The 19,313-nt window shown below is 37.9% G+C and overlaps 1 protein-coding gene across 1 annotated transcript in view; it reads left to right on the top strand.

The window, feature by feature from the left end:
- Nucleotides 1-19,313, top strand: part of LOC117031528 (F-box/LRR-repeat protein fbxl-1-like) — a 73,272-nt gene that overhangs the window by 21,705 nt on the left and 32,254 nt on the right. Inside the window, exon 3 of the mRNA XM_033122018.1 lies at nucleotides 6,636-6,808. Within this exon, the coding sequence (XP_032977909.1) occupies nucleotides 6,636-6,808 (173 nt within the window). The remainder of the gene's footprint in view (nucleotides 1-6,635; nucleotides 6,809-19,313) is intronic.

Genomic DNA, 19,313 nt, shown 5'->3' with positions numbered 1-19,313 from the left:
AGTCACTAAAAATTAATTCTATTAGAATTAATAAATGCTTATCAGGGCAATAGGATATAAGATCAATAGACGAAGTTCCGCTGTATTTCTGTAAATTTGCATTTAATAATCTGAAAATGAAACTAAGAAAACAATTCCATTTACAAAAGCATCAGAATAATAAATATTTGGGAATAAGTTAAGCAAAAGGCAAAACTTTGAATATTACAACTACAAAACATTGTTGAAAAAAATTAAAGAAGATCTAAATGAGTGGAAAGACATACCATATTTGTGAGTCAGAAGACTTAACATTGTTAAGATAGCAATACTCCCCAAATTGATCTACCGATTTCATGTAATCCCTATCAAAATCCCAGTTTTCAAAAATTAACAGGCCAATCCTATAATAAAATTCACATGGAAAATCACGGGACTCAGAATAGCCAAAACAATCTTGACAAAGAAGAGCAAAGTTGTGGGACTCACACCTTCTTGATTTAAAAACTTATTACAAAGCTATATTAAACATGACAGTGTGGTCCTGACATGAAGACAGACATATAGATCAATGGAATAGATTTGAGAGTCAAGAAATAAACTGTCACATTTATATCAATTGATATTTGACAAGAATATCAAAACAATTCAACGGAGAAAGGTCTTTTCAGTACATGGTACTATGACAACTGGGTATCTACCTGCAAAAGAATGAAGTTGGATTCCTTTACACCATATACAAAAATTAACTAAAAATGGATCAAAGATGTAATGTAAGAACTAAAAATCTCAGGAAAAAAATTCAGGACAAATTTTCATGACCTCGGACTAGGCGGTGGTTTCATAGATATGTCACAAAAGCACAAGCAACAAAGAAAAAATAGGTTAATTTGAATTTATAAAATTAAAGATTTTTGTGCTTACCATCAGATGATGCCATCAAGAAAATGCAAAGATATACTACCAAATGAGAAAATATTTTCAAGTCATGTGTCTTCTACAGGATTTATTCCTAGAACATATAAAGAACTCCAACCATTCAATAATACTATAAAGACAAATAACCCAATTAAAAATGGGCCAAGGATCTGAATAGAGATTTCTCCAAAGAATATATGCAAATAGCAGATAAAAACATGAAAATATGCTCAGCATCATTAGCCATCAAGGTCATGCAACTCAAACTCACAGTGAGATACAATGTCACACCAACCAAAGCTGCTATAATAAGAAATACGTAGTAACAAGTATTGCCAGAGACGTACAGAAATTGGAACCCTCCGTCATGGCTGGTGGGAATGCTGTATAGGCTCTTGGAAAAAATTTGGCAGTTCCTCAAAAAGTTAAACATAGACTTAACCATATGACCTAGCAATTCCACTTTTACATATATACCCACGATAACTGAAAACGTATTCATATGCCCACACAAAAACTTTTACATGAGTGCTTATAGCAGCATTATTTGTAAATAGCTCAAAAGTAGAAACAACCCAAGTGCCCATCAACTGATGAGTGGATAATAAAATGTTGTATATCGATACAATGGGATATTGTTCAGCAATATAAAGGAATAAAGTACTGATACAACCTGAATGAACCTTGAAAACATTATGCTAAGTCAAAGAATCTCATCACAGAAGACTGTGCATTGTATGGTTCCACTTATGTGAAGCGCAGAATAGGCAAATTTACAGAGACCGACAGTAGATCAGTGGTTGCCCTGCCACGCTCAAGGGGAAATGGGAGGAACGGGGAGTGATTGTAAAAGGATATGGCGCTTCTATTTGGGGATGTTAAAAATGTTCCGAAATTGACTACGGCGATGAGTTTGCTCATCTAGTTACTAAAGGCCTCTGAATTGTACAATTTAAATGGGAGAGTTGTACAGTATGTGAATTACATGTCAGTAATGCTGTTATAAGAAAAAAGAAATACGGGAGCCCATCCCCAACATTTGTAGAACAGTTCACAAAGTGTTGTTGTGGCCAACATCCCATGGACTTCCATAGCAATCCTGAAAAGAGATTGGTATTGCCAGACCAAGTTGCAGAGTAGAAGACCAAAAGACTTTCAAATGATTTACCTAAGATATTGGCTGTTTGTGGTAGAGCCAGGAGACCCCAGCCCCCACGCCTGTGGCCAGCTCCAGTGTTATTTCCACCACACTAGTTTTTTTCCCCCAGGTCTATCTGTTCACACCTTATTTACTTTGCCTCAAGTGCCTTATTTAGGGACTCATGAATGTCTGACTTTGTGCAGGCACTGTTCTAAGCCCTTCAAGTATATTAACTAATTCAATCCTTGTAACAACCCTCTGAAGAAGATGCTACTTTGAGCCCATTTGCAGATTAGGAAATGGAAGCATGAGACTAACTTTCCTATATCACACTGCTAGTAAGTGGCAAAGCTAGGAGTTGAACCCAAGGAGTCTGGCTCCCTACCCTATTGCTCTTAAACATCTATACTCTACAGTGAACTTCTTTTCCTTGAATGCTTATATCTTGGATCTCAATGTCAATTGTAAAAAGATGAAGAGAGAGAACATGCTCTCTATCTGTGTAGTTGCACTGAGATCTGACACTGCAACCCAAATGAATATGCGGGGCTCTGGGCTCCCAAACACTAGGTGAGTGGTATTGGGAATTATTATAATTACTTCCAGGCCCAAAACTCAGCAAGGAGAACTGCTTGTTTAGCAGTAACTAAACAAATCCTTCATGTGACAGGGGATCTGCCTGGGGTAGGGGTGGGGTGGGCAGGCCAAGGAGGAGCAGCAGAGTTTGTATGTGTGTATTTAGTCCTATGAAAACTGTGCCGAGAAACACAACACCACTGAACAAGGGGCTGTACAAGAGCTGTCAGGCTCCAGAAATCTCTTTCATCACACACACACACACACACACACACACACACACACACACACACACATTGTGCTTATGGCAATACCACAATCCTCATAGTGTCTTACGGCTGACATGGCCAGAGTTGCATGTTATCTTACACCCTTGGCTCCCTGGGCTCTGCGTCAATGGGCAGCCACAGCTAGTTCCTGGACTTGTCTTTCTGGTTGGTTGTTTAGAGAAGGTTTACGGGGGTAGCAGTCCTTTTCTTGTGCTTTTCAGTCTCTATTTTCAAGTCTACACGTCGAGTGTAATTACGAGTTCTTACCAGGTCACACAGGTCGCCTTCCCCAGCAGTGTCTGCCCCTGGCTATGTCAGGGGAGGCCCAGTTACTCTTGTATTTGTTTTGTGGACAAGGGCCAGGTTGTTTGGTTTCACAATACGTTGGGACACTCAGAGTTAAACAAGCATCACTAGAACTGGAGGGGAGGGACATGCAGTTGCTTCCTGGTGCATGACTGCACAGACGTGCCCTGAGAGCTCAGGCTTACTGCTAATGTGGTGATTAAATCAAGGACTGTGCTCTTTTTTATTCAGAGGACAGTGTGTAGCTTCAGCAGGGATTAATAATGGCCATGACTTTAACAACATCCTTGTAGAGAGAAGCCTGAGTCTCTGTGTGATCTGGAGATGCTGCAGTTTGTCCTTCCTTTTAATATATTTGGGCATATCTTCCCCTTTATGTACTGTGTACTCTGTATTTTGAATACAACTTAAATCTGAATTGTGATTTTACTTTAGGAAAAAGAAGATTTATAAATGCTTCTGAAAATTGAAGAGTAGCTTAGAAATGTTGGTAGGGTAAAAGGAATATTCAGTTTTATTCTACTTTTAGTGTATTCTCGTTTCTACTGTTTAGTGATTGTAGTTTCCACCATCCCCTGAAGCTTTCCTCTCTTTTCACAAGCTATTATTAAACGAGAGGAAGAGTGTAAGAGACAAAGTGACAGGTATTATAATAGGGCCTGTTTGTATAAGAGTAGGTCTTATTATGCCACTGTAAGAGCTGCAGCTCTTAATTCTAAAGGAGATGAAAAGATAGTGGAGATTGTTGAGCAAACATTTAAAAACGTAATTGCAATACCATTATCCTACCCTACAAAATTAATAGTTCATATATATCATCACGTACCTAACAAATATTTATACTTCTAATTATCACATACATGTCCTACTTTTAGTTTTTTTTTTCTTTTTTAAACCAGGATCCAAATTAGGGACATAGTTTTCTTACAATCACTGTTAAATCAACTTTGAATTAAGTGCTGAAGCTTTTTTGGGTAGATTTGTGTCTGCTTTTCATTCGGTCACTGATATCACTACAGCCCCCTGGTGGATGGTAAGTGTCAACATTTTATATAAATTACACTTGGGTTATCAATTTTTTTAGGCCGGTAAATTCACTGCTTAATTAGTGTCCTGCCTGGTAAATTTGAGAAGGAGGCAGTAGTTATAGTTCATCTGGGAAGGGGTGGGAAAAGAGTGATGGGTTATTTGAAATATAATCACATGGTAAAGTGAAAACGCTGTATATTGCCTATGCATCTTCCACGTCACTAGATAAGGAGCTGGAAGTACAAAGTGGAGATTTCACAAACCCATCCTGGATTATTGTAATTAAAATGATAATGATAACACTTCAGAAAAGGAAGAAAACTCCAGGGCACATGCCAGGTTAGATAGGATGGCATGGGGACCACAGGAGCAGCCAGGACTGTCCCATGCAAACCAGGAAGGCTCTGGAGAAATGCATACATGGTTACACCACTACTAGATGATCAAGTGGAGATAATCATGTAGGCATGTAGCTTACACCCGAACAAGTTCCATAGCTTTGAAGTCTGAAGGAAATGTATGGAACCCAGGGCCACAGATAGAAGAAGATGATCACAGAAGCACCCAGAAATCGTAAGGGCCTTAAAGTGTTTGAATGGCCCCCTAAACATGACGGTGGGGGATTGAATGACCCCCAAATGCTGCCTATTATCCTTGGAGTCAATGACTTTTTCCTCTCTTTACTTTCTGGTTTGCCCCTGGATTCAGGCTGTCTGTCTGTAACGGGTGGTGTGAGTGTTCCTTCTTGGCTGTTTTCCCTGTGGAATCCACAAGGGGTAGTGGTTCGGTTAACTCTGAGTCAGCAGGCTGGTGTGTGGGGCCCGACTTAGCCACATTCTACCGATGTGGACTCAGAGTAACTCACTGAGGCTTGCAGGACCTTGTCTTTCTCAGTTTTTAAATTCTAAAATAGGGATGAAAACATCGTTCCCCATTATTTCCTTAGATGGTGGAGAACGTACAATATAACCTGTGTGATTTCATCTATGTGAGAATACATTGTTAACTCTATGAGGGTAAGGATTCTTATTTTAAAAGCAAGCAGGGGGAAAGGCGCATGCTGGTATGGAACGAGAAAAGGCAGACTTAAAAAAAGATTGTATTGGAAAAAAGAAAATTGCCATGGAGTAGAAAAAGGGATGCGCCAACTTAGATGACGAACTTGTAGAGATCATGCTCTAACGTTTTGTGCTTTGAAAGTTCCTGAATGTGTAGTGTTTCAAAGGCAATCGTGTACGTAGGGAGTGAGAACACAATGTGAGGGCAGGGAAGGGGAGGAAATCGGCTTTCTGCCCAGCTGTGAGTTTGTTCACCGTGACTCTAAAGCAGAGAGAGATCCAGTGTTCTGGAGTTCCTGGCCCATCTGAAATTGCATGACTGAAAATATGACTGTGGATGGTACTTTCAGTGCTGGGGAGAAAGGGTCCTAGAAAGATTTGATCCTTTAAATGGGATATGATAGGTAAATGGATAAGGCACGGAGGCCCAAAGAGGGTGTTAATCAATTTGCAGAAGATGGTGTAGTTCACAGGCTTTTCCTCATTCCATCTCTCCTTTTTTCCTAACAGCAACACTATGCAAACAGAGAAGATATTATTGTTTTTGTTTTATAACTAAGGTATCTGAGGCCATATTGACGGAGAGCCGGTAAGTGGCAGAATATAGACTAGAACATGGATCTGCTATCCTAGCCTACTTTTTATCCACCAGGCCATCCGGGGTCCATGTTTGCTGAATCTCAGAGTGGTTAGACAACTCCTAAAAGGTCACACAGTCATAAATATCAGAGACAGAACTTTAATCCAGGCATTCAGACTCTATATCCCATGCACTCTCCACTATTCTACACTAACTCCTTAAGGGACAGTAGAAAGGTTGTCTGACAACTGTTGGGAACACATCAGGTGCCAGGGCAACACCCTGGCCTCAATGAGATGGCATTCCATGACAATGGTGACACACCTGGGCCAGCCTGGGAATATGCCCTACGGAGGAGGAGAGGGTCTTAAAAATGATTTATCTCATCTCCATCAGGTAGCCAGAGTGATCTTTTTAAAAATTCAAGTCTGGTCCTTGCTTAAAACCATTGCAGGGACAATCGTGGCCTGAAAGGCCACACACAGTTTGACCCCTGCCTGCCTTGATGCTTCATCTTGGGTCACTCCCCCTTCACTGCCTAAATGCCAGTCACTGCAGCCTTTATTCATTTTCTCTGTGCCAAGCTCCTTCCTACCTCAGAACATCTCCCCAGGTGCCACCCACCTTCTTTGCCATCCTCCTTCACATCTCAGGGTAAATGTCTCTTCCGGGGGAAGCCATCTCTAACTCTGATGTCACCCTGCGCTACTGGCATCTGTAAGAAATATGTATTTGGTCATTCAGATTGTTTTATTTATTATTATTATTTTAACCCTCAGGGAAGCGAGTCCAGATCTCAGACTGCTGCATCCTGGAGGACAACTGGCTGGTGGTGGCTCTGGCTCGTCACCAGCCCTGCTCTCTCACTCTGCACCGCTGCCGCCATGCCGGCCAGGCTGTGACAGACCATGGGTTGAAGCGACTTTTCCAGCACTGTGGGGATATACTTCAGGTATCAGTACAGACTACATTGCAGAACGCTTTCCTCCTTGAGGCGAATTGTATGGGTTGGATGCTAATGTCTGTCTCCCTACTGTTCCCCTCTCCCCATAAAGCAATATCTCTTTTGCATAGGGTTGTATAAAAATATAATCTATTGAGTGGACACTACCTTTACTTGGCTTAAGAGTGAAGAATGATATGAAAAGATACCTATTGAGAAGGCTTACTCTCACCCATCTTGTACTAATTTGCGGGGCTGTCGTAACAAAGTACCACAAAGCATCACCTGAACTCTGCCTTCATTTTCACAAGGCGTTCTTCCAGTGTGCATATCTCTGTGTCCAAATGTCTTCTTTTTATAAGGATACCAGTCACACTGGATTAGAGGCCCACCCTACACCAGTTTATGCTCATCTTAACTAATTACATCTACCATGAACTTATTCCCAGATAAGGTCCCACTCTGAGGATGGGACTTCAAAACATGAAGTTTCCTGAGTCATACTTCAACCCGAAATACGTATACCACGTAACAGTTTAAGGTCTGATTGGACATTCATGCACGTGAAAAAATAAATGCCTGAGCAGAGAACTTAATAGTGTTTTGCATATATACTCGAAGTAAATTTTGCACAGTTTTAATAGGCTCTGAATTTTTCAGAAATGCAGTTACCAGGTTTATTGAAGAAAGAGGGTGCTTTGTTTTCTTTGGAAATGTACTAAAAGTTGTTTGTGTGTTTAGAAAATCATGTCATTAACAGCGACACTGTGCATAGTGTTTGGGTCACCAAGCAATGCACCTAAAGCACTCTTCATTTGTAGAAAAATGTCAGGCTCCTGTCACTGTAAAAATGATCTGGAATATGCTTTTTATTTTGTTACATAGTTTTCTTCTTTTGAGGTGGAAAGAAAGGATTGCAAAATATTCTAAGCCATATTTATAGATATTTTCTCCCAAAATATTATGGGAGACATATACACACACATACATATGTATATATACCTCATACACATGAAGTTACATATTTGTGGCATCTGGCAGGTACAGAACATAATGATTTTGTAAAATACCTTCAAGATTCTACTACCCCATTTGAAATTCCTCTTAAGATTGTCCATTTTTTTGCAGTCTTCCTTCATTCTCATCCAATTGTTGGGGGCTCTGTCTTTTCTGCACAATGTTGCCCCCAAGTTTTTAAAAGCTCGACATTTTAGTTTTGTCTTCAGCTAAGGGTTTTTAATGGTGGAAGATATTTTTGAGACTGACTACAATGACCTTGTAAAACACTGAGGTGCTGAGTGCCTCGTTTAGCATCTGTCCCCATGCACATATAAGTTTGAAAATGTCACTCTGAGAGAAGGTGTCAAAAAGAGCTTTGAATATTCAGTGACAGCTTCCAACCTTCATCTGAGTTCAGAGATTAACAATAACAATTTAGGAGGACAGAGGATGTCTGCTTTTTGTTGACATTCATGGATCAGTTGGTGTGCAAATATTGGATTCTTTCTGGCTATCACAATAGGCAAATAGCAGCAAATCTACTCTCCAGAATAGCAAAATTATGAAATACTCAGTCGTGTGTGTGTGTGTGTGTGTTTAGAATTCTTTTTATCCAGGGAAACAGCCCACAGTAGGGGCTCAGTAAAAATACAATCAAAAGTCACAAACACTTTTCAGAGCTAGAAGGACCTTTAGGGATTACCTAGGCTGTTCCACCTGCTTGTCATCCCCCCTTTTTCAAACTGAAGATATAAACGCCCATAGAGATTAACTGAATTGCTGGTGATTGCTTATATACTTGGCCTATTTTGAGAGCTCTGATAAAAAAAACAGTTATCTTACATTTTCATACGGATATCTTTGAGGCCTTAATTTGTGAGCCACCATATGACTCTCGAAGAATGTCACCTTCAACAACTTTTTGCTTTCTGCTTTTTTAGCAATTTATGTGTCCATCTCAAATCTCATGGATTATTCAAGTGTAAGGCAGAGCATTCTTTACAGCTACTTTATAAATTGTCCTTTTTATGAGGATCCATGAAACAAATTTCTCAGAAAACTGGAACCTAGGGAGGTTTGTCATTCTTCTGAGTAACTTGTGTCCATTTACTTTATGGAAGGAATAATTACGCTTTCTTCTTCACCTTGGCTGCTAGGGTACGCAGACTCAGATCTGTGAAATGAAGCAATAGGATGTAGGATGACTTGTATTTTGTAAACTAACCTAACCTTTGGTCTAATTTTATTTTTTCTGTCCCTTTTTACTGTCTATTTTTCTTTTTTCCCTACCTTATTTTTATCTTATTGAACTGTTGGTATTTTGAAGTTCATGAGTCCTTTTTAATATTATGCTTAGGAGTCTTCTTCAAATCTATTATTTATTGCACATCAAAGTATGAGACGCACTGTCACTAAATCCACCTGAGAAGTTGGGATGAGACAGGGAGGTTTAAAAGATGGAGATTCCAATTAGCTGTCTTTAATATTGGAAAGAAACTTTGGGTCCTACCAGGTGGGAAGAATGTGAGAAGAATGCAGGGTTCTCTCAAGTTCTAAGGTCTGTTGAACTAAATGGGATAATAAATTATAGAATTTAATACATATTTAAAAATGTATTCATGAAAAATGTATTATGAAAAAATGTATATCTTTAAAATGTAATATTTTAAGAGAAAAATTAATCCAGAATTCTCTCAAATGGTATGGTAACCTTGGATGATGATTAATTTTAAAATCTGACTTGAAAATTATGCCATGGTATGACTGAACTCCAGAGATGAGGAATGTTTGATTACCTCCTTCTATAAATTTTATAGTCTGTGTTAAAGACATAAATAGGGCTCTGTCTCACCTGTATTTTGAACAAGAATTCAGTTTGCATTCCAGACAATCATTCTGGTTGTTAGGGATTTTTAGCAAACTAAGAAGGCAGCCCCAATGATTGCTTGGAAAAGTAGACTCAAAATCATTGGGCATGATTTACATTGTTTTCTTTGTGAGTTTATAGATTCTAATCTAGAAATTAAGACTAGAATGTTGGTGAGACTCAAACCCATGATATTAATATTTTGTGTAAAAATCTGTACATATTTGTGTATTAAGTCTTTATAAAATTGAAGAGGATTGGGTTTATTAACGTAACAGATTATCCTTGTGATTCTAATTTAAAGTATATAACTGAATAAATGATTTGTATGTATAAGCTAGGATTTACATTCTCGTCACTGTGAGCCCCATTTTTCCCCTTCCTCTGTGCTGAATATTATAAGAAAGTGATTGATTAGTGTAACTTGATTATTCACAAGGGAACAGGTTAATGCTTGATTTCTAGGTGTTGTTTCCTTTAGTGCACCAGCTGTCTGTCTCATGTTTCCTGGGTGTATCGTGCACTTTCACACCTGTGTGTGTTTCTTCATGCTATTCCAGATGCCCACTGTTTGTCCTATCTCTGCTTGGAAAAACTCTGCATCCTTTAAGGCACGGTGGAAATGTGCCCTCGGTTGACATTCTCCCCCACCTCCTCCACAAGCAGGAGGCTCTGCAGGCTCGGTGATGTTCTAAGATTCTTGCCTTGAGATGAGAGTGTGTGACTGTCAACTGTGGGATCACACATCCATACAGGCCCAGAGCCTGACGTGGGCACAGTATCTGGGCCATAAAAGTTACTTAGCACATGTTAAATTGAGCCAAATTAATGCATTAAATTGGCATTAAATATGCTGACTACCTAGATAACAGATGATTCATTCCTTGGTCAACTCTTATTTAGGATCCTATAAAATCATAGGGATTTAAAATGTAATCTAGTTCTATTTCATTTTTGTGTTTTATGGAGAATTTAATTTGAAGAAAGAGGTCCCCAGTATAAAACAGCATGAAAACCGCTCATTTTGGACAAGACAAGATCTTTATTTTCAGATGAGTAAACTGAAGATTTTTAATAAAAAATAATCTAAATGTCTGATTTCTCTTGAAAAATTAAAAGACTCGCAACGCAGGATGCCATTTTTGAAAAGTGTAAATCTGCTGGGACCCTCTCCAGTCTGCCAGTCCTCACCATTCCGTATAGTTTCCCTGATACAGAAGCTAAATATCAAGAACAGCGCTAAAACCCCTAAGTGATGATTTTGGCAGACCATGGTAATACATCTGGCCTTTTCTCTTTGTTTGCATTACTTGCCTGTCACTGAAGGCACTTGAACTTAAGGATCCAGCTTTGCAATAGATGTGTTTCTATCAAGTATTATGGGAAATATATTGTTTACAAATCAAACTCCATCTGAAATGCATGTAGTTTGCTAGTCAGAGGAATCAACTATGACAGTAAACTAATTATTCATACATCAAATTAGCACACTTGATTTATACTTCTGTTGCCTTGACAAGAGCTGCATCTTTACTTGGCCTCTTATTCTGAGAACTCAACTTGTCCTATTGAAATTCTATCCAGTTGTTTTCCTTTTATTATCGTGATACTCACTTTTGTACAGGAGAATCTTGGGTTCAATGTGATTGTTCTTCCTTTGCAAGTAATCAGTTTGGCTTTCTTTTCCTGCATGGATAAGATCATATTGCTTATATAATTTTTATCATGAAAATAAAGCTGCTGCCAAGACAAGTTAAAGACTAAGCAATACTAATTTTTGTCAGAGACATGGTGAGCTCATTAGAGCTGTAGACTCAGACTATTTTGACCCTAAAAGTTTCTCTTTCTGTATATAATTTTTAAGAATAGTTTTATTGACATATAAATTTCATATAAAATTTACCCATGCTAAGCATACAGTTCAATGATGTTTGGTTTCAGAACATTTCCATCCCCCCAAATAGTTCCTTTTTGCTCATTTGCAGTGAATCCTGGCTCCAGCCCCCAAGCCCTAGCCAAGCCTGGGCCAGGAATATACTTGCCCCAGTTAGGACCTCAGCCTGGGCATCCACCCTCTCTATTCACTCATCATGGAGATGTTACTTCCACCAACAAGACCATTGGGCATGGTGTCACCACCACTCCAAATGGGGGAACCCCCTTCCTCAGAAGCACAACGTGTCCCCTGCCCTGGCAGAACCCCCAGCTTACTGAGCTAGAGGGGATGGGAGAATGATTGGAACGGCACTAGGCAAGAATGCCTCAAACTCCCACTCTTCCTACTTGAAATACAGCAGTTTAACCATAAACGCTTCACAGATTATTGTTTACAATTGCTTTTGGGAAGAGGATTTGCTGATCTCCTCATTCCCCCATAGCTAGAAATCTCACCTTTTTATATATGCTTGACTGCTTTTTTCTTTTTTTTTTCTTTTCATTTTTTCTGGTTTCTTTCTCATTGATGTCAATGTCCCCTGATTGGGCCTCTGTGCTCTGTAATCTATTGCTATCTCTTTTTATGTTACTGTCTTCTTTTCTGTTATGGAGCTGTTCTAGTTGGACCTTGATGTCATGGATTCTGTTTTCTTGTTAGTTCCTAATCATACTAGTTCTGTTTTCTGCAATGCATCATCCACTCTGCACTGCTGTTGAGATAAATTTTAGTTACTTATTGCAACATTAGTTTCTTTATATTTCTTTTGTTTCCTTATCTACATTTTCAAGTCAGCCTTTCACCTCAGTTAGTTCTATTTTCTCACTTTTTCTTAATTTTATAGTTATTTTCTCCTGTGGGTTTGAAAATAGAGCTGCTTTCTAAAAAATTCATCTGATTTGTCAGTATTAACAGGAATGATCTTTCTTTGCATCCCTGGAGCAATAATATCCTTCTTTGATTTTCAAATGCTTATGTTATATAACTTTTCCGATTGCTCAGCTTTGAACAAAGAAGATTGACTCCAGTCTGATGTTTGCCAGCTGAGTGTACCCACTTACTCTATTTCGATTCTTGCACTGTCCACCAAGGTACCAACAGAATTCTCTTTTCAGGAGAAGAGCTAGAGGTCAGGCAAATGCACTTAAGTTTTTATGTCAAGAAGACATTTATCCAGTTCAACATTACTTTACTGAGGCAGGACTACTTCTGTTCCCATGACCTGGTTTTCCATGAGCAAGTGTGTTTCTTACTGAAAACTTTGAATCAGCACGTAGCTCTTGCTTTGTTAGAGATAGAGCATGGTTAAGTGCAGTCTCCAAAGTAGATTGCTTTCTCTTTCTGCCCCCACCCACTCGCAGCTTGACACCACAAGGTGCATTTGCTCTTGCTGGGCCCATGAGCTCATGGCCACGTTCAATTAATGTGTGTTATAGGCTCCAAAGTCAATTTAGTAACAAAGCACTAAAGAATTCTCAGGGAAGAATTCCCTTAGTGAGGAAGATCGCCTCAGAAACTGGGTCTCTAATATAATGTTGAATTTTTATGGCTGTTTTGCTCTCTTTCAGAGACTGGTATACGAGCTCACTGGTGATCATTTCTCAGTATGACTCATCTCCATTGCTATTAGGACTAATTCTTCCCAATGATTAAAAAACTTCATTGATATCATTGATTTATAGTCTTAGTTTCTATTGCTGTTGTAATTTCCCCATTACATTGGTATTTTAAAATGGGAGGAGGAAATTAGCAACCTGCTACCGTAGACTAGAAAGTATCCAAATATTGGCTAGACTAATGAAATATTTTCACGTTCTGAAGGATTTTTTCCCCCAATAACCCTTAAGATTTTTAGCCCAACTCCTGAAAAATACACTTTTTGCTCTAATTTATATACAAAGAAATAGCTTGGAAGACTGTGTGTTAGGGCAGTGAATCTCAGATTGTAATATACAGTGCTTCTAAAACTTCAGTGTACACAGACACCCCCGAGAATCTTGTTAAAATGCAGATTCTGCATTTCTACCAAGCTCCCAGGTGAAGTCAGTGCTGCTGTTATGACTAGTAGGGAACCAGAGGCGCTGGTGTGCTGTGTCTCTGACATGGAGCCCACATCATTCATACTTGGATTGCCATTCAGGAAGAGGCAAACTAGGAAAATTCTGCCGCCTCATTCCGAGACTCACTGAAGGCCCGGTGATCTGTGACCCCTGCCCCGAAAGCAGAGGCTGCTACCGAAAGATTGCTCTGTCAACTGTTGGGAGCCATTTCATGTTCAAATACTCATGACCTCTTTATCTGGGAGGAGACTGTTAGATTAAGGAGGTGGCAACCACAGATAAGTCTTATCGTTTTTATGACATCAATAATATGTTGTTAATTTTTTTTATTTTAAAAAGCTTCCAAGAGTTTGATGTGGGGTTTGTTGTATGTCGTAAAACTTCAGTGTTTTGAGCTCATGGATAGAGCTCCACAAGGGGATTTGTGAAAGAAATGCTCAATTCCTAGGAAAATAGCAAAGGGTGTATTTGGAACGATGGGAAAGAAGCTATGCTAAGAAGGTTGGTCCTGCTGGAGAAGAGCCGAGATATTGATATTTTAACATTTAATGAAAATAAACACCCCTATTGATTTGGAAGATATGTTGTAGCAGACCCCTCAAAATAGATTCCATTGTGGTCCTTTGTTTGCCGATCTAGGCATATTTTCTGATGTAAATTTTAAATTGGAGTTAATTTTCAGGATAAGACTGCTTTTATCCCCCTGCCTGATTGACATCCACTATTTTATAGACCTCTCCCCTAGTGTAATTACTTCGTTATTCTAATATTTTCTTCAGAAAACCATCTTCATGATTGGCAATTTCAGTTTATGAGTTATGTTGTGGCTACGAATTTTAAGACATTTATCTGGAAATGCCTGAAAGACCATGGTGACAGTTTCAAAAATTGCACCATCTGAAACTAGCCTCTTGTACAGCTATAGGAAAGCAATGTTAATTGCTTGGAAAATGTTAATTGTTTGGAAAAAGCAGATTAACACAAGTACTGTTGACACCAACTCTGTGGCCTTGGACAAATAAGTGTGGTTGTTATTTAATTTCTCATACATACTGTGTGGTCTTTGTAAAGTAAAAAATTACATGTATGTCTTAAAATAGGTCAGCTCCTTCTGAGGAAAATGTTCAATTTTGTATATCTTCTATCAAAGCAGTCAGTCTTTTAAGTATCTTTTGCCTTTCTTTTTTTTAGAAAGAACAGCTTGTTGCCAGCTGAACCTGCATCCGTCCCTCTCTTCCTTCTATCCTCTCTCCTTGCCTCTTCGCAGTTACTGCACTCCATCCATTGCTTTTAGTCACTTCATGAATAAAAATCCCTTGTGGCTGCCCCACTGCTGCCTCCTAAATTTCCAGCCTTGTCACTCCGCCTGGTCCCACACTGTACCTAAACAATCTCTTCATGCCTTTCCATATCATTCTGATAAGGTAATATGCAGTGGCCCCCTGCCCCAGCTGATCCAACGTCTGACTTTGGTCGGCAAGCTCTCCAATATTTATCTGTACCATTCCGTCGTTCTCATTCCCAGCATGTCTGTTACTGTCTTGCTGCCTGTAGCTCTTTCTCCTTGTCTCTTAACATTCACCATTGTCCTGTTTTTAATCTACTAAATTATGTCCCACTATTACAGAAAATATCATCTTAATACAGCCCTAGTGATGACATTTTTAAGATTAACTTTTAATACAAATATGTCATAACTCTTAGCTCCCTACTCCAACTTACTCAGTTTTTATGATTATCTTCTTTATTACATATGTACTATCTTATTTATTCATTTTGCATCCAGTGACTGGTGGTCTTTTCAATATGTGATATCAGGTTTAGTCCATAAACCCACAATTTCCCAGTGTTTTGTGATAATAAAAATAGGAATAACAATTAATACAACAGACTAGAGAGTACCAACATAAGGCTATAGTATATATGCAAAATTGTGTGTGTGTGTGTGTGTGTGTGTGTGTGTGTGTGTGTGTGTTTAAAGAGATTAAGGAAGGATTGTTTTATATAGGGTATTATAGAAAAAGGATAATGTTTCAGTAAAAGAGTTAAGGTAAATCCCTGCTTTATCATGTCTCAAAATAAATCCATATGGAATAAAAATATAAAAATCTAATCAAATTATAATAAAATTACCAAAGATTGGAACACTTATTCAATATACCGGTGGTGCCAAAAAATGTATACAAGTGGACACTTTGGTCAACGTTGCTCAAGCAGTAGTTCGCCGTAATCAGAAGTGTCTAGATGCTGATGGTAACCACTTTGAGCACCTCTTGTAATTGCAGAAGTCAAACATGACTTGTATTCATCTTTTGTTATCGGCATATATTGAATATTACAATTTTAATACAGTTTTTCCTTTCTTAAAATGTATATACGTTTTTTGGTACCCGCTGTATATAAGAAGTATAACTTCATTGTTGAAGAAATAAATGAAATTGTAAAGGGGTGATTGATAGTTTCAAGAATATATATATTTAAATTTTTGATACTATTAAAAAACCCAAAAGGGGCTCATGTATACTGTATATATATTTTAATTTTATTGGGGAATGTTGGGGAACAGTGTGTTTCTCCAGGGCCCATCAGCTACAAGTCATTGTCCTTCAATCTAGTTGTGGAGGGCGCAGCTCAACTCCAAGTCCAGTTGCCATTTTCAATCTTTAGTTGCAGGGGGCGCAGCCCACCATCCCATGTGGGAATTGAACCGGCAACCTTGTTGTTGAGAGCTTGTGCTCTAACCATCCAGCTGCGTTATCTTCAATCTAATTGTGGAGGGCGCAGCTCACTGGCCCATGTGGGAACCAAACTGGCAACCCTGTTGTTCAGAGCTCGCACTCCAACCAACTGAGCCATCTGGCTGCCCCTACAATATTTTTAAAAAATCATATTTCTGAAGAAGACATCCAAACTTTAAAGGATAAATTAAAAAGAGGATATTAATGCATTTACTTAGACTGTCAGCTCTGTGAGGATAGGAATTTTTTCTTGTATTTCACACATAATAGGTATGTAATAAATATTGAATTAATAAATGATTAAGGGAGAACAGAAAGGAAGCAAATGTCTAAAAGCTCATCACTGCAAGGAATAAATATGTGAAAAAACACAATAACTAAAATAGTCTTAAACATTATACCATACAGTATCAGTAATGTTGTAGTAGAATTGGTACTCATTCCTTATAGTGGCTCTATAAATTGGTTACCTTTTGGAAGGTAATGTGATAATTTGTAATAAGAGCACATCATCCCCAATGCAGAAATTTATCTTAGTGAAGTAGCCAAGGTTAAATGTTTTGTATATGCATATTAAATAGACATAAATATTCCATATTCCGTATTCAATATATGTTTCTACATTTAATGTGTTCAGTCTAACTCTACAATATTTAATATCAGGGGAATCATTATATGCATTTTCACTTTGCACAAAGGTATGTGATGAGACCACACAAATGATAGGAATTCTAAAGATGCATGAAGACTATTTCTTAAGTAAAAAACAATGTGTATTATTATTACATTCTGATTGCAAGGATAAAAAATCCTATAAGCCTATAGAAAACAATATGCATACATGTAGAAATAAAAACAATTTTATGACGGTGGTGGACTTATGATCTTACTAATATTGTTTTTATGTATTTTTTAGAATTATAGCTTTAATTAAAATTTATAAAATGGTCTCTCTACTATGTATATTATATATGTATACACACGCATACATATATATATATATATACACACATATACATATGCATATATAATTTACATTCTCATGAGCTTAATAAAGCTGTTGGTCTCCCTAGGAAACTATAATAATTATTTATTGACCTCTAGACTCTCCACTGACATTGATATACTCACTAATGAATATTTATGAGGTTAGCAGGAAGTGCTGTTTCAACTTAGGGTTGAGGGGAAGCTTGGAAGGAATGTTCTTGAAGCAGTGTCTACCTTAGCATGAGTGTGAAGCACAAAGCAGATATTCTGTGCATATAGACAACAGGGCTTAGAGGCATTCAGGATGTAGTGGCACAACAGATAGGACCATTTTTGAGTTAATTGACTGGTGGATACCCATTAGGAGATAATTTGAGACATTGAAAATATTCACTGTACTTATTTTTATATCTTGGATTTATAGGTGGTTTTAAAGAAAGAACTGGGTTATGAGATAGAATTTAAAAACCACAAAATTCTCCTTTTTAAAGTGTGCAGTTCAGTGGTTTTTAGTATATTTAACTGAGTTGTGCATTACTGCTATCTAATTTTAGAACACTTTCATTACCCCCAAAAGCCCTCCTCCCCGTTTCCCCTCCCCCCAACCCTCAGCAATCACTAATCTTCTGTCTCTGTGGATTTCCCTATTCAGGACGTTTCATATAAATGGCATCATATGATATGTAGTCTTTGTGTCTGGCTTCTTTCACGTAGCATGTTTTCAAGGTTCATCTATGTTGTAGCATGTATCAGTACTACACTATTCTTAATGGCTGAATAAGTCCATTGTATTCATATACCACATTTTGTTTACCCATTCATTAGTTGATGGACATTTGGTTTGTTTCCACTTTGGCTATTATGAGCAATGCTGCTATGAGCATTCATGTATGAGTTTTGTGAAGTCATATATTTATTTTCAATTCTCTTGGCTATTTACCTAGGAGTAGAATTGCTGGGTCATTGTAACTCTATATTTGACATTTTGAGGACTGTCAGACTGTTTTCCAAAGCAGCTGCAACATTTTATAATCCCATTACAGATGGCTTTTACTTTCTTCTTTCTTTACTTATTTGTCTATAATGGACACATATTACTTTAATAATTAGAAAAAAAGGAAGTTATTTTAAAAAACTCTGAGTCCCAATTTGTGGGCCACACAGCTTTTAATCCATTTGGGCATCATCTTTATCTTTAAACTGAACAAAGACCCTGTCTCATATACTATATATAGAAGTTATTGTGATTAAAGTGGAACAAATTCTTTGTTGGAGGAAAGAACCTGCTTCCAATAGTTCAAGCAAAATGATAGACCTCTTAGGAAGAGACGTGGACTATATATGTTCTTCATAGGATTTCTCCCTGTAAGTTGTTGAGTTCCTATCCCTGTGTTATTGTTACACTTACCTATGAAAGTACAGTAAAACCACCTCTGCTGATCTGGTGACTGAGAATAGTGAGAGGTAAAAAAAGGATGAGAAAGCCTGTGTGTGATGGAAATAATTCACTTCAGTACATTTGGGATATATAACTATATCTATACATATATATATGTCTATACCCATATCTATATCTATATTAAAGTTGGCTATCAGAATTTTGACTAGTGCAAAGTCCTGAAGTAATTTGCTTAAATAAATAATATCATCTATATGTAAAAGAATGTTTTGGAATTGCATGGGGGAACCTAAAACAATGTAAGCATGATTTCTTGTCTGTCACAATTATGATGTGTGATGAATTGGTGGAGCTCAAATTATGTGACTTTCAGGGCTCCTTAACAGTGCCATGCTGAGCTATACTGGAGCCTGAGGCAAAAGGAAAAATTGGTAACACTGATCCTGTTTTTATTGAAAGTTTTGACATTTTGTTCATCATAGATTTTGTTTGTAGTAATTTTGATTTTAAAAAATCATTGCACTAAATGTT

The sequence above is a fragment of the Rhinolophus ferrumequinum genome, chromosome 12 (genome assembly GCF_004115265.2).
Source record: "Rhinolophus ferrumequinum isolate MPI-CBG mRhiFer1 chromosome 12, mRhiFer1_v1.p, whole genome shotgun sequence".
In the NCBI taxonomy this organism is placed as follows: Eukaryota; Metazoa; Chordata; class Mammalia; order Chiroptera; family Rhinolophidae; genus Rhinolophus; species Rhinolophus ferrumequinum.
Note: the sequence above shows the minus strand (reverse complement) of the source record. Positions and strands in the feature narration are given on the sequence as shown.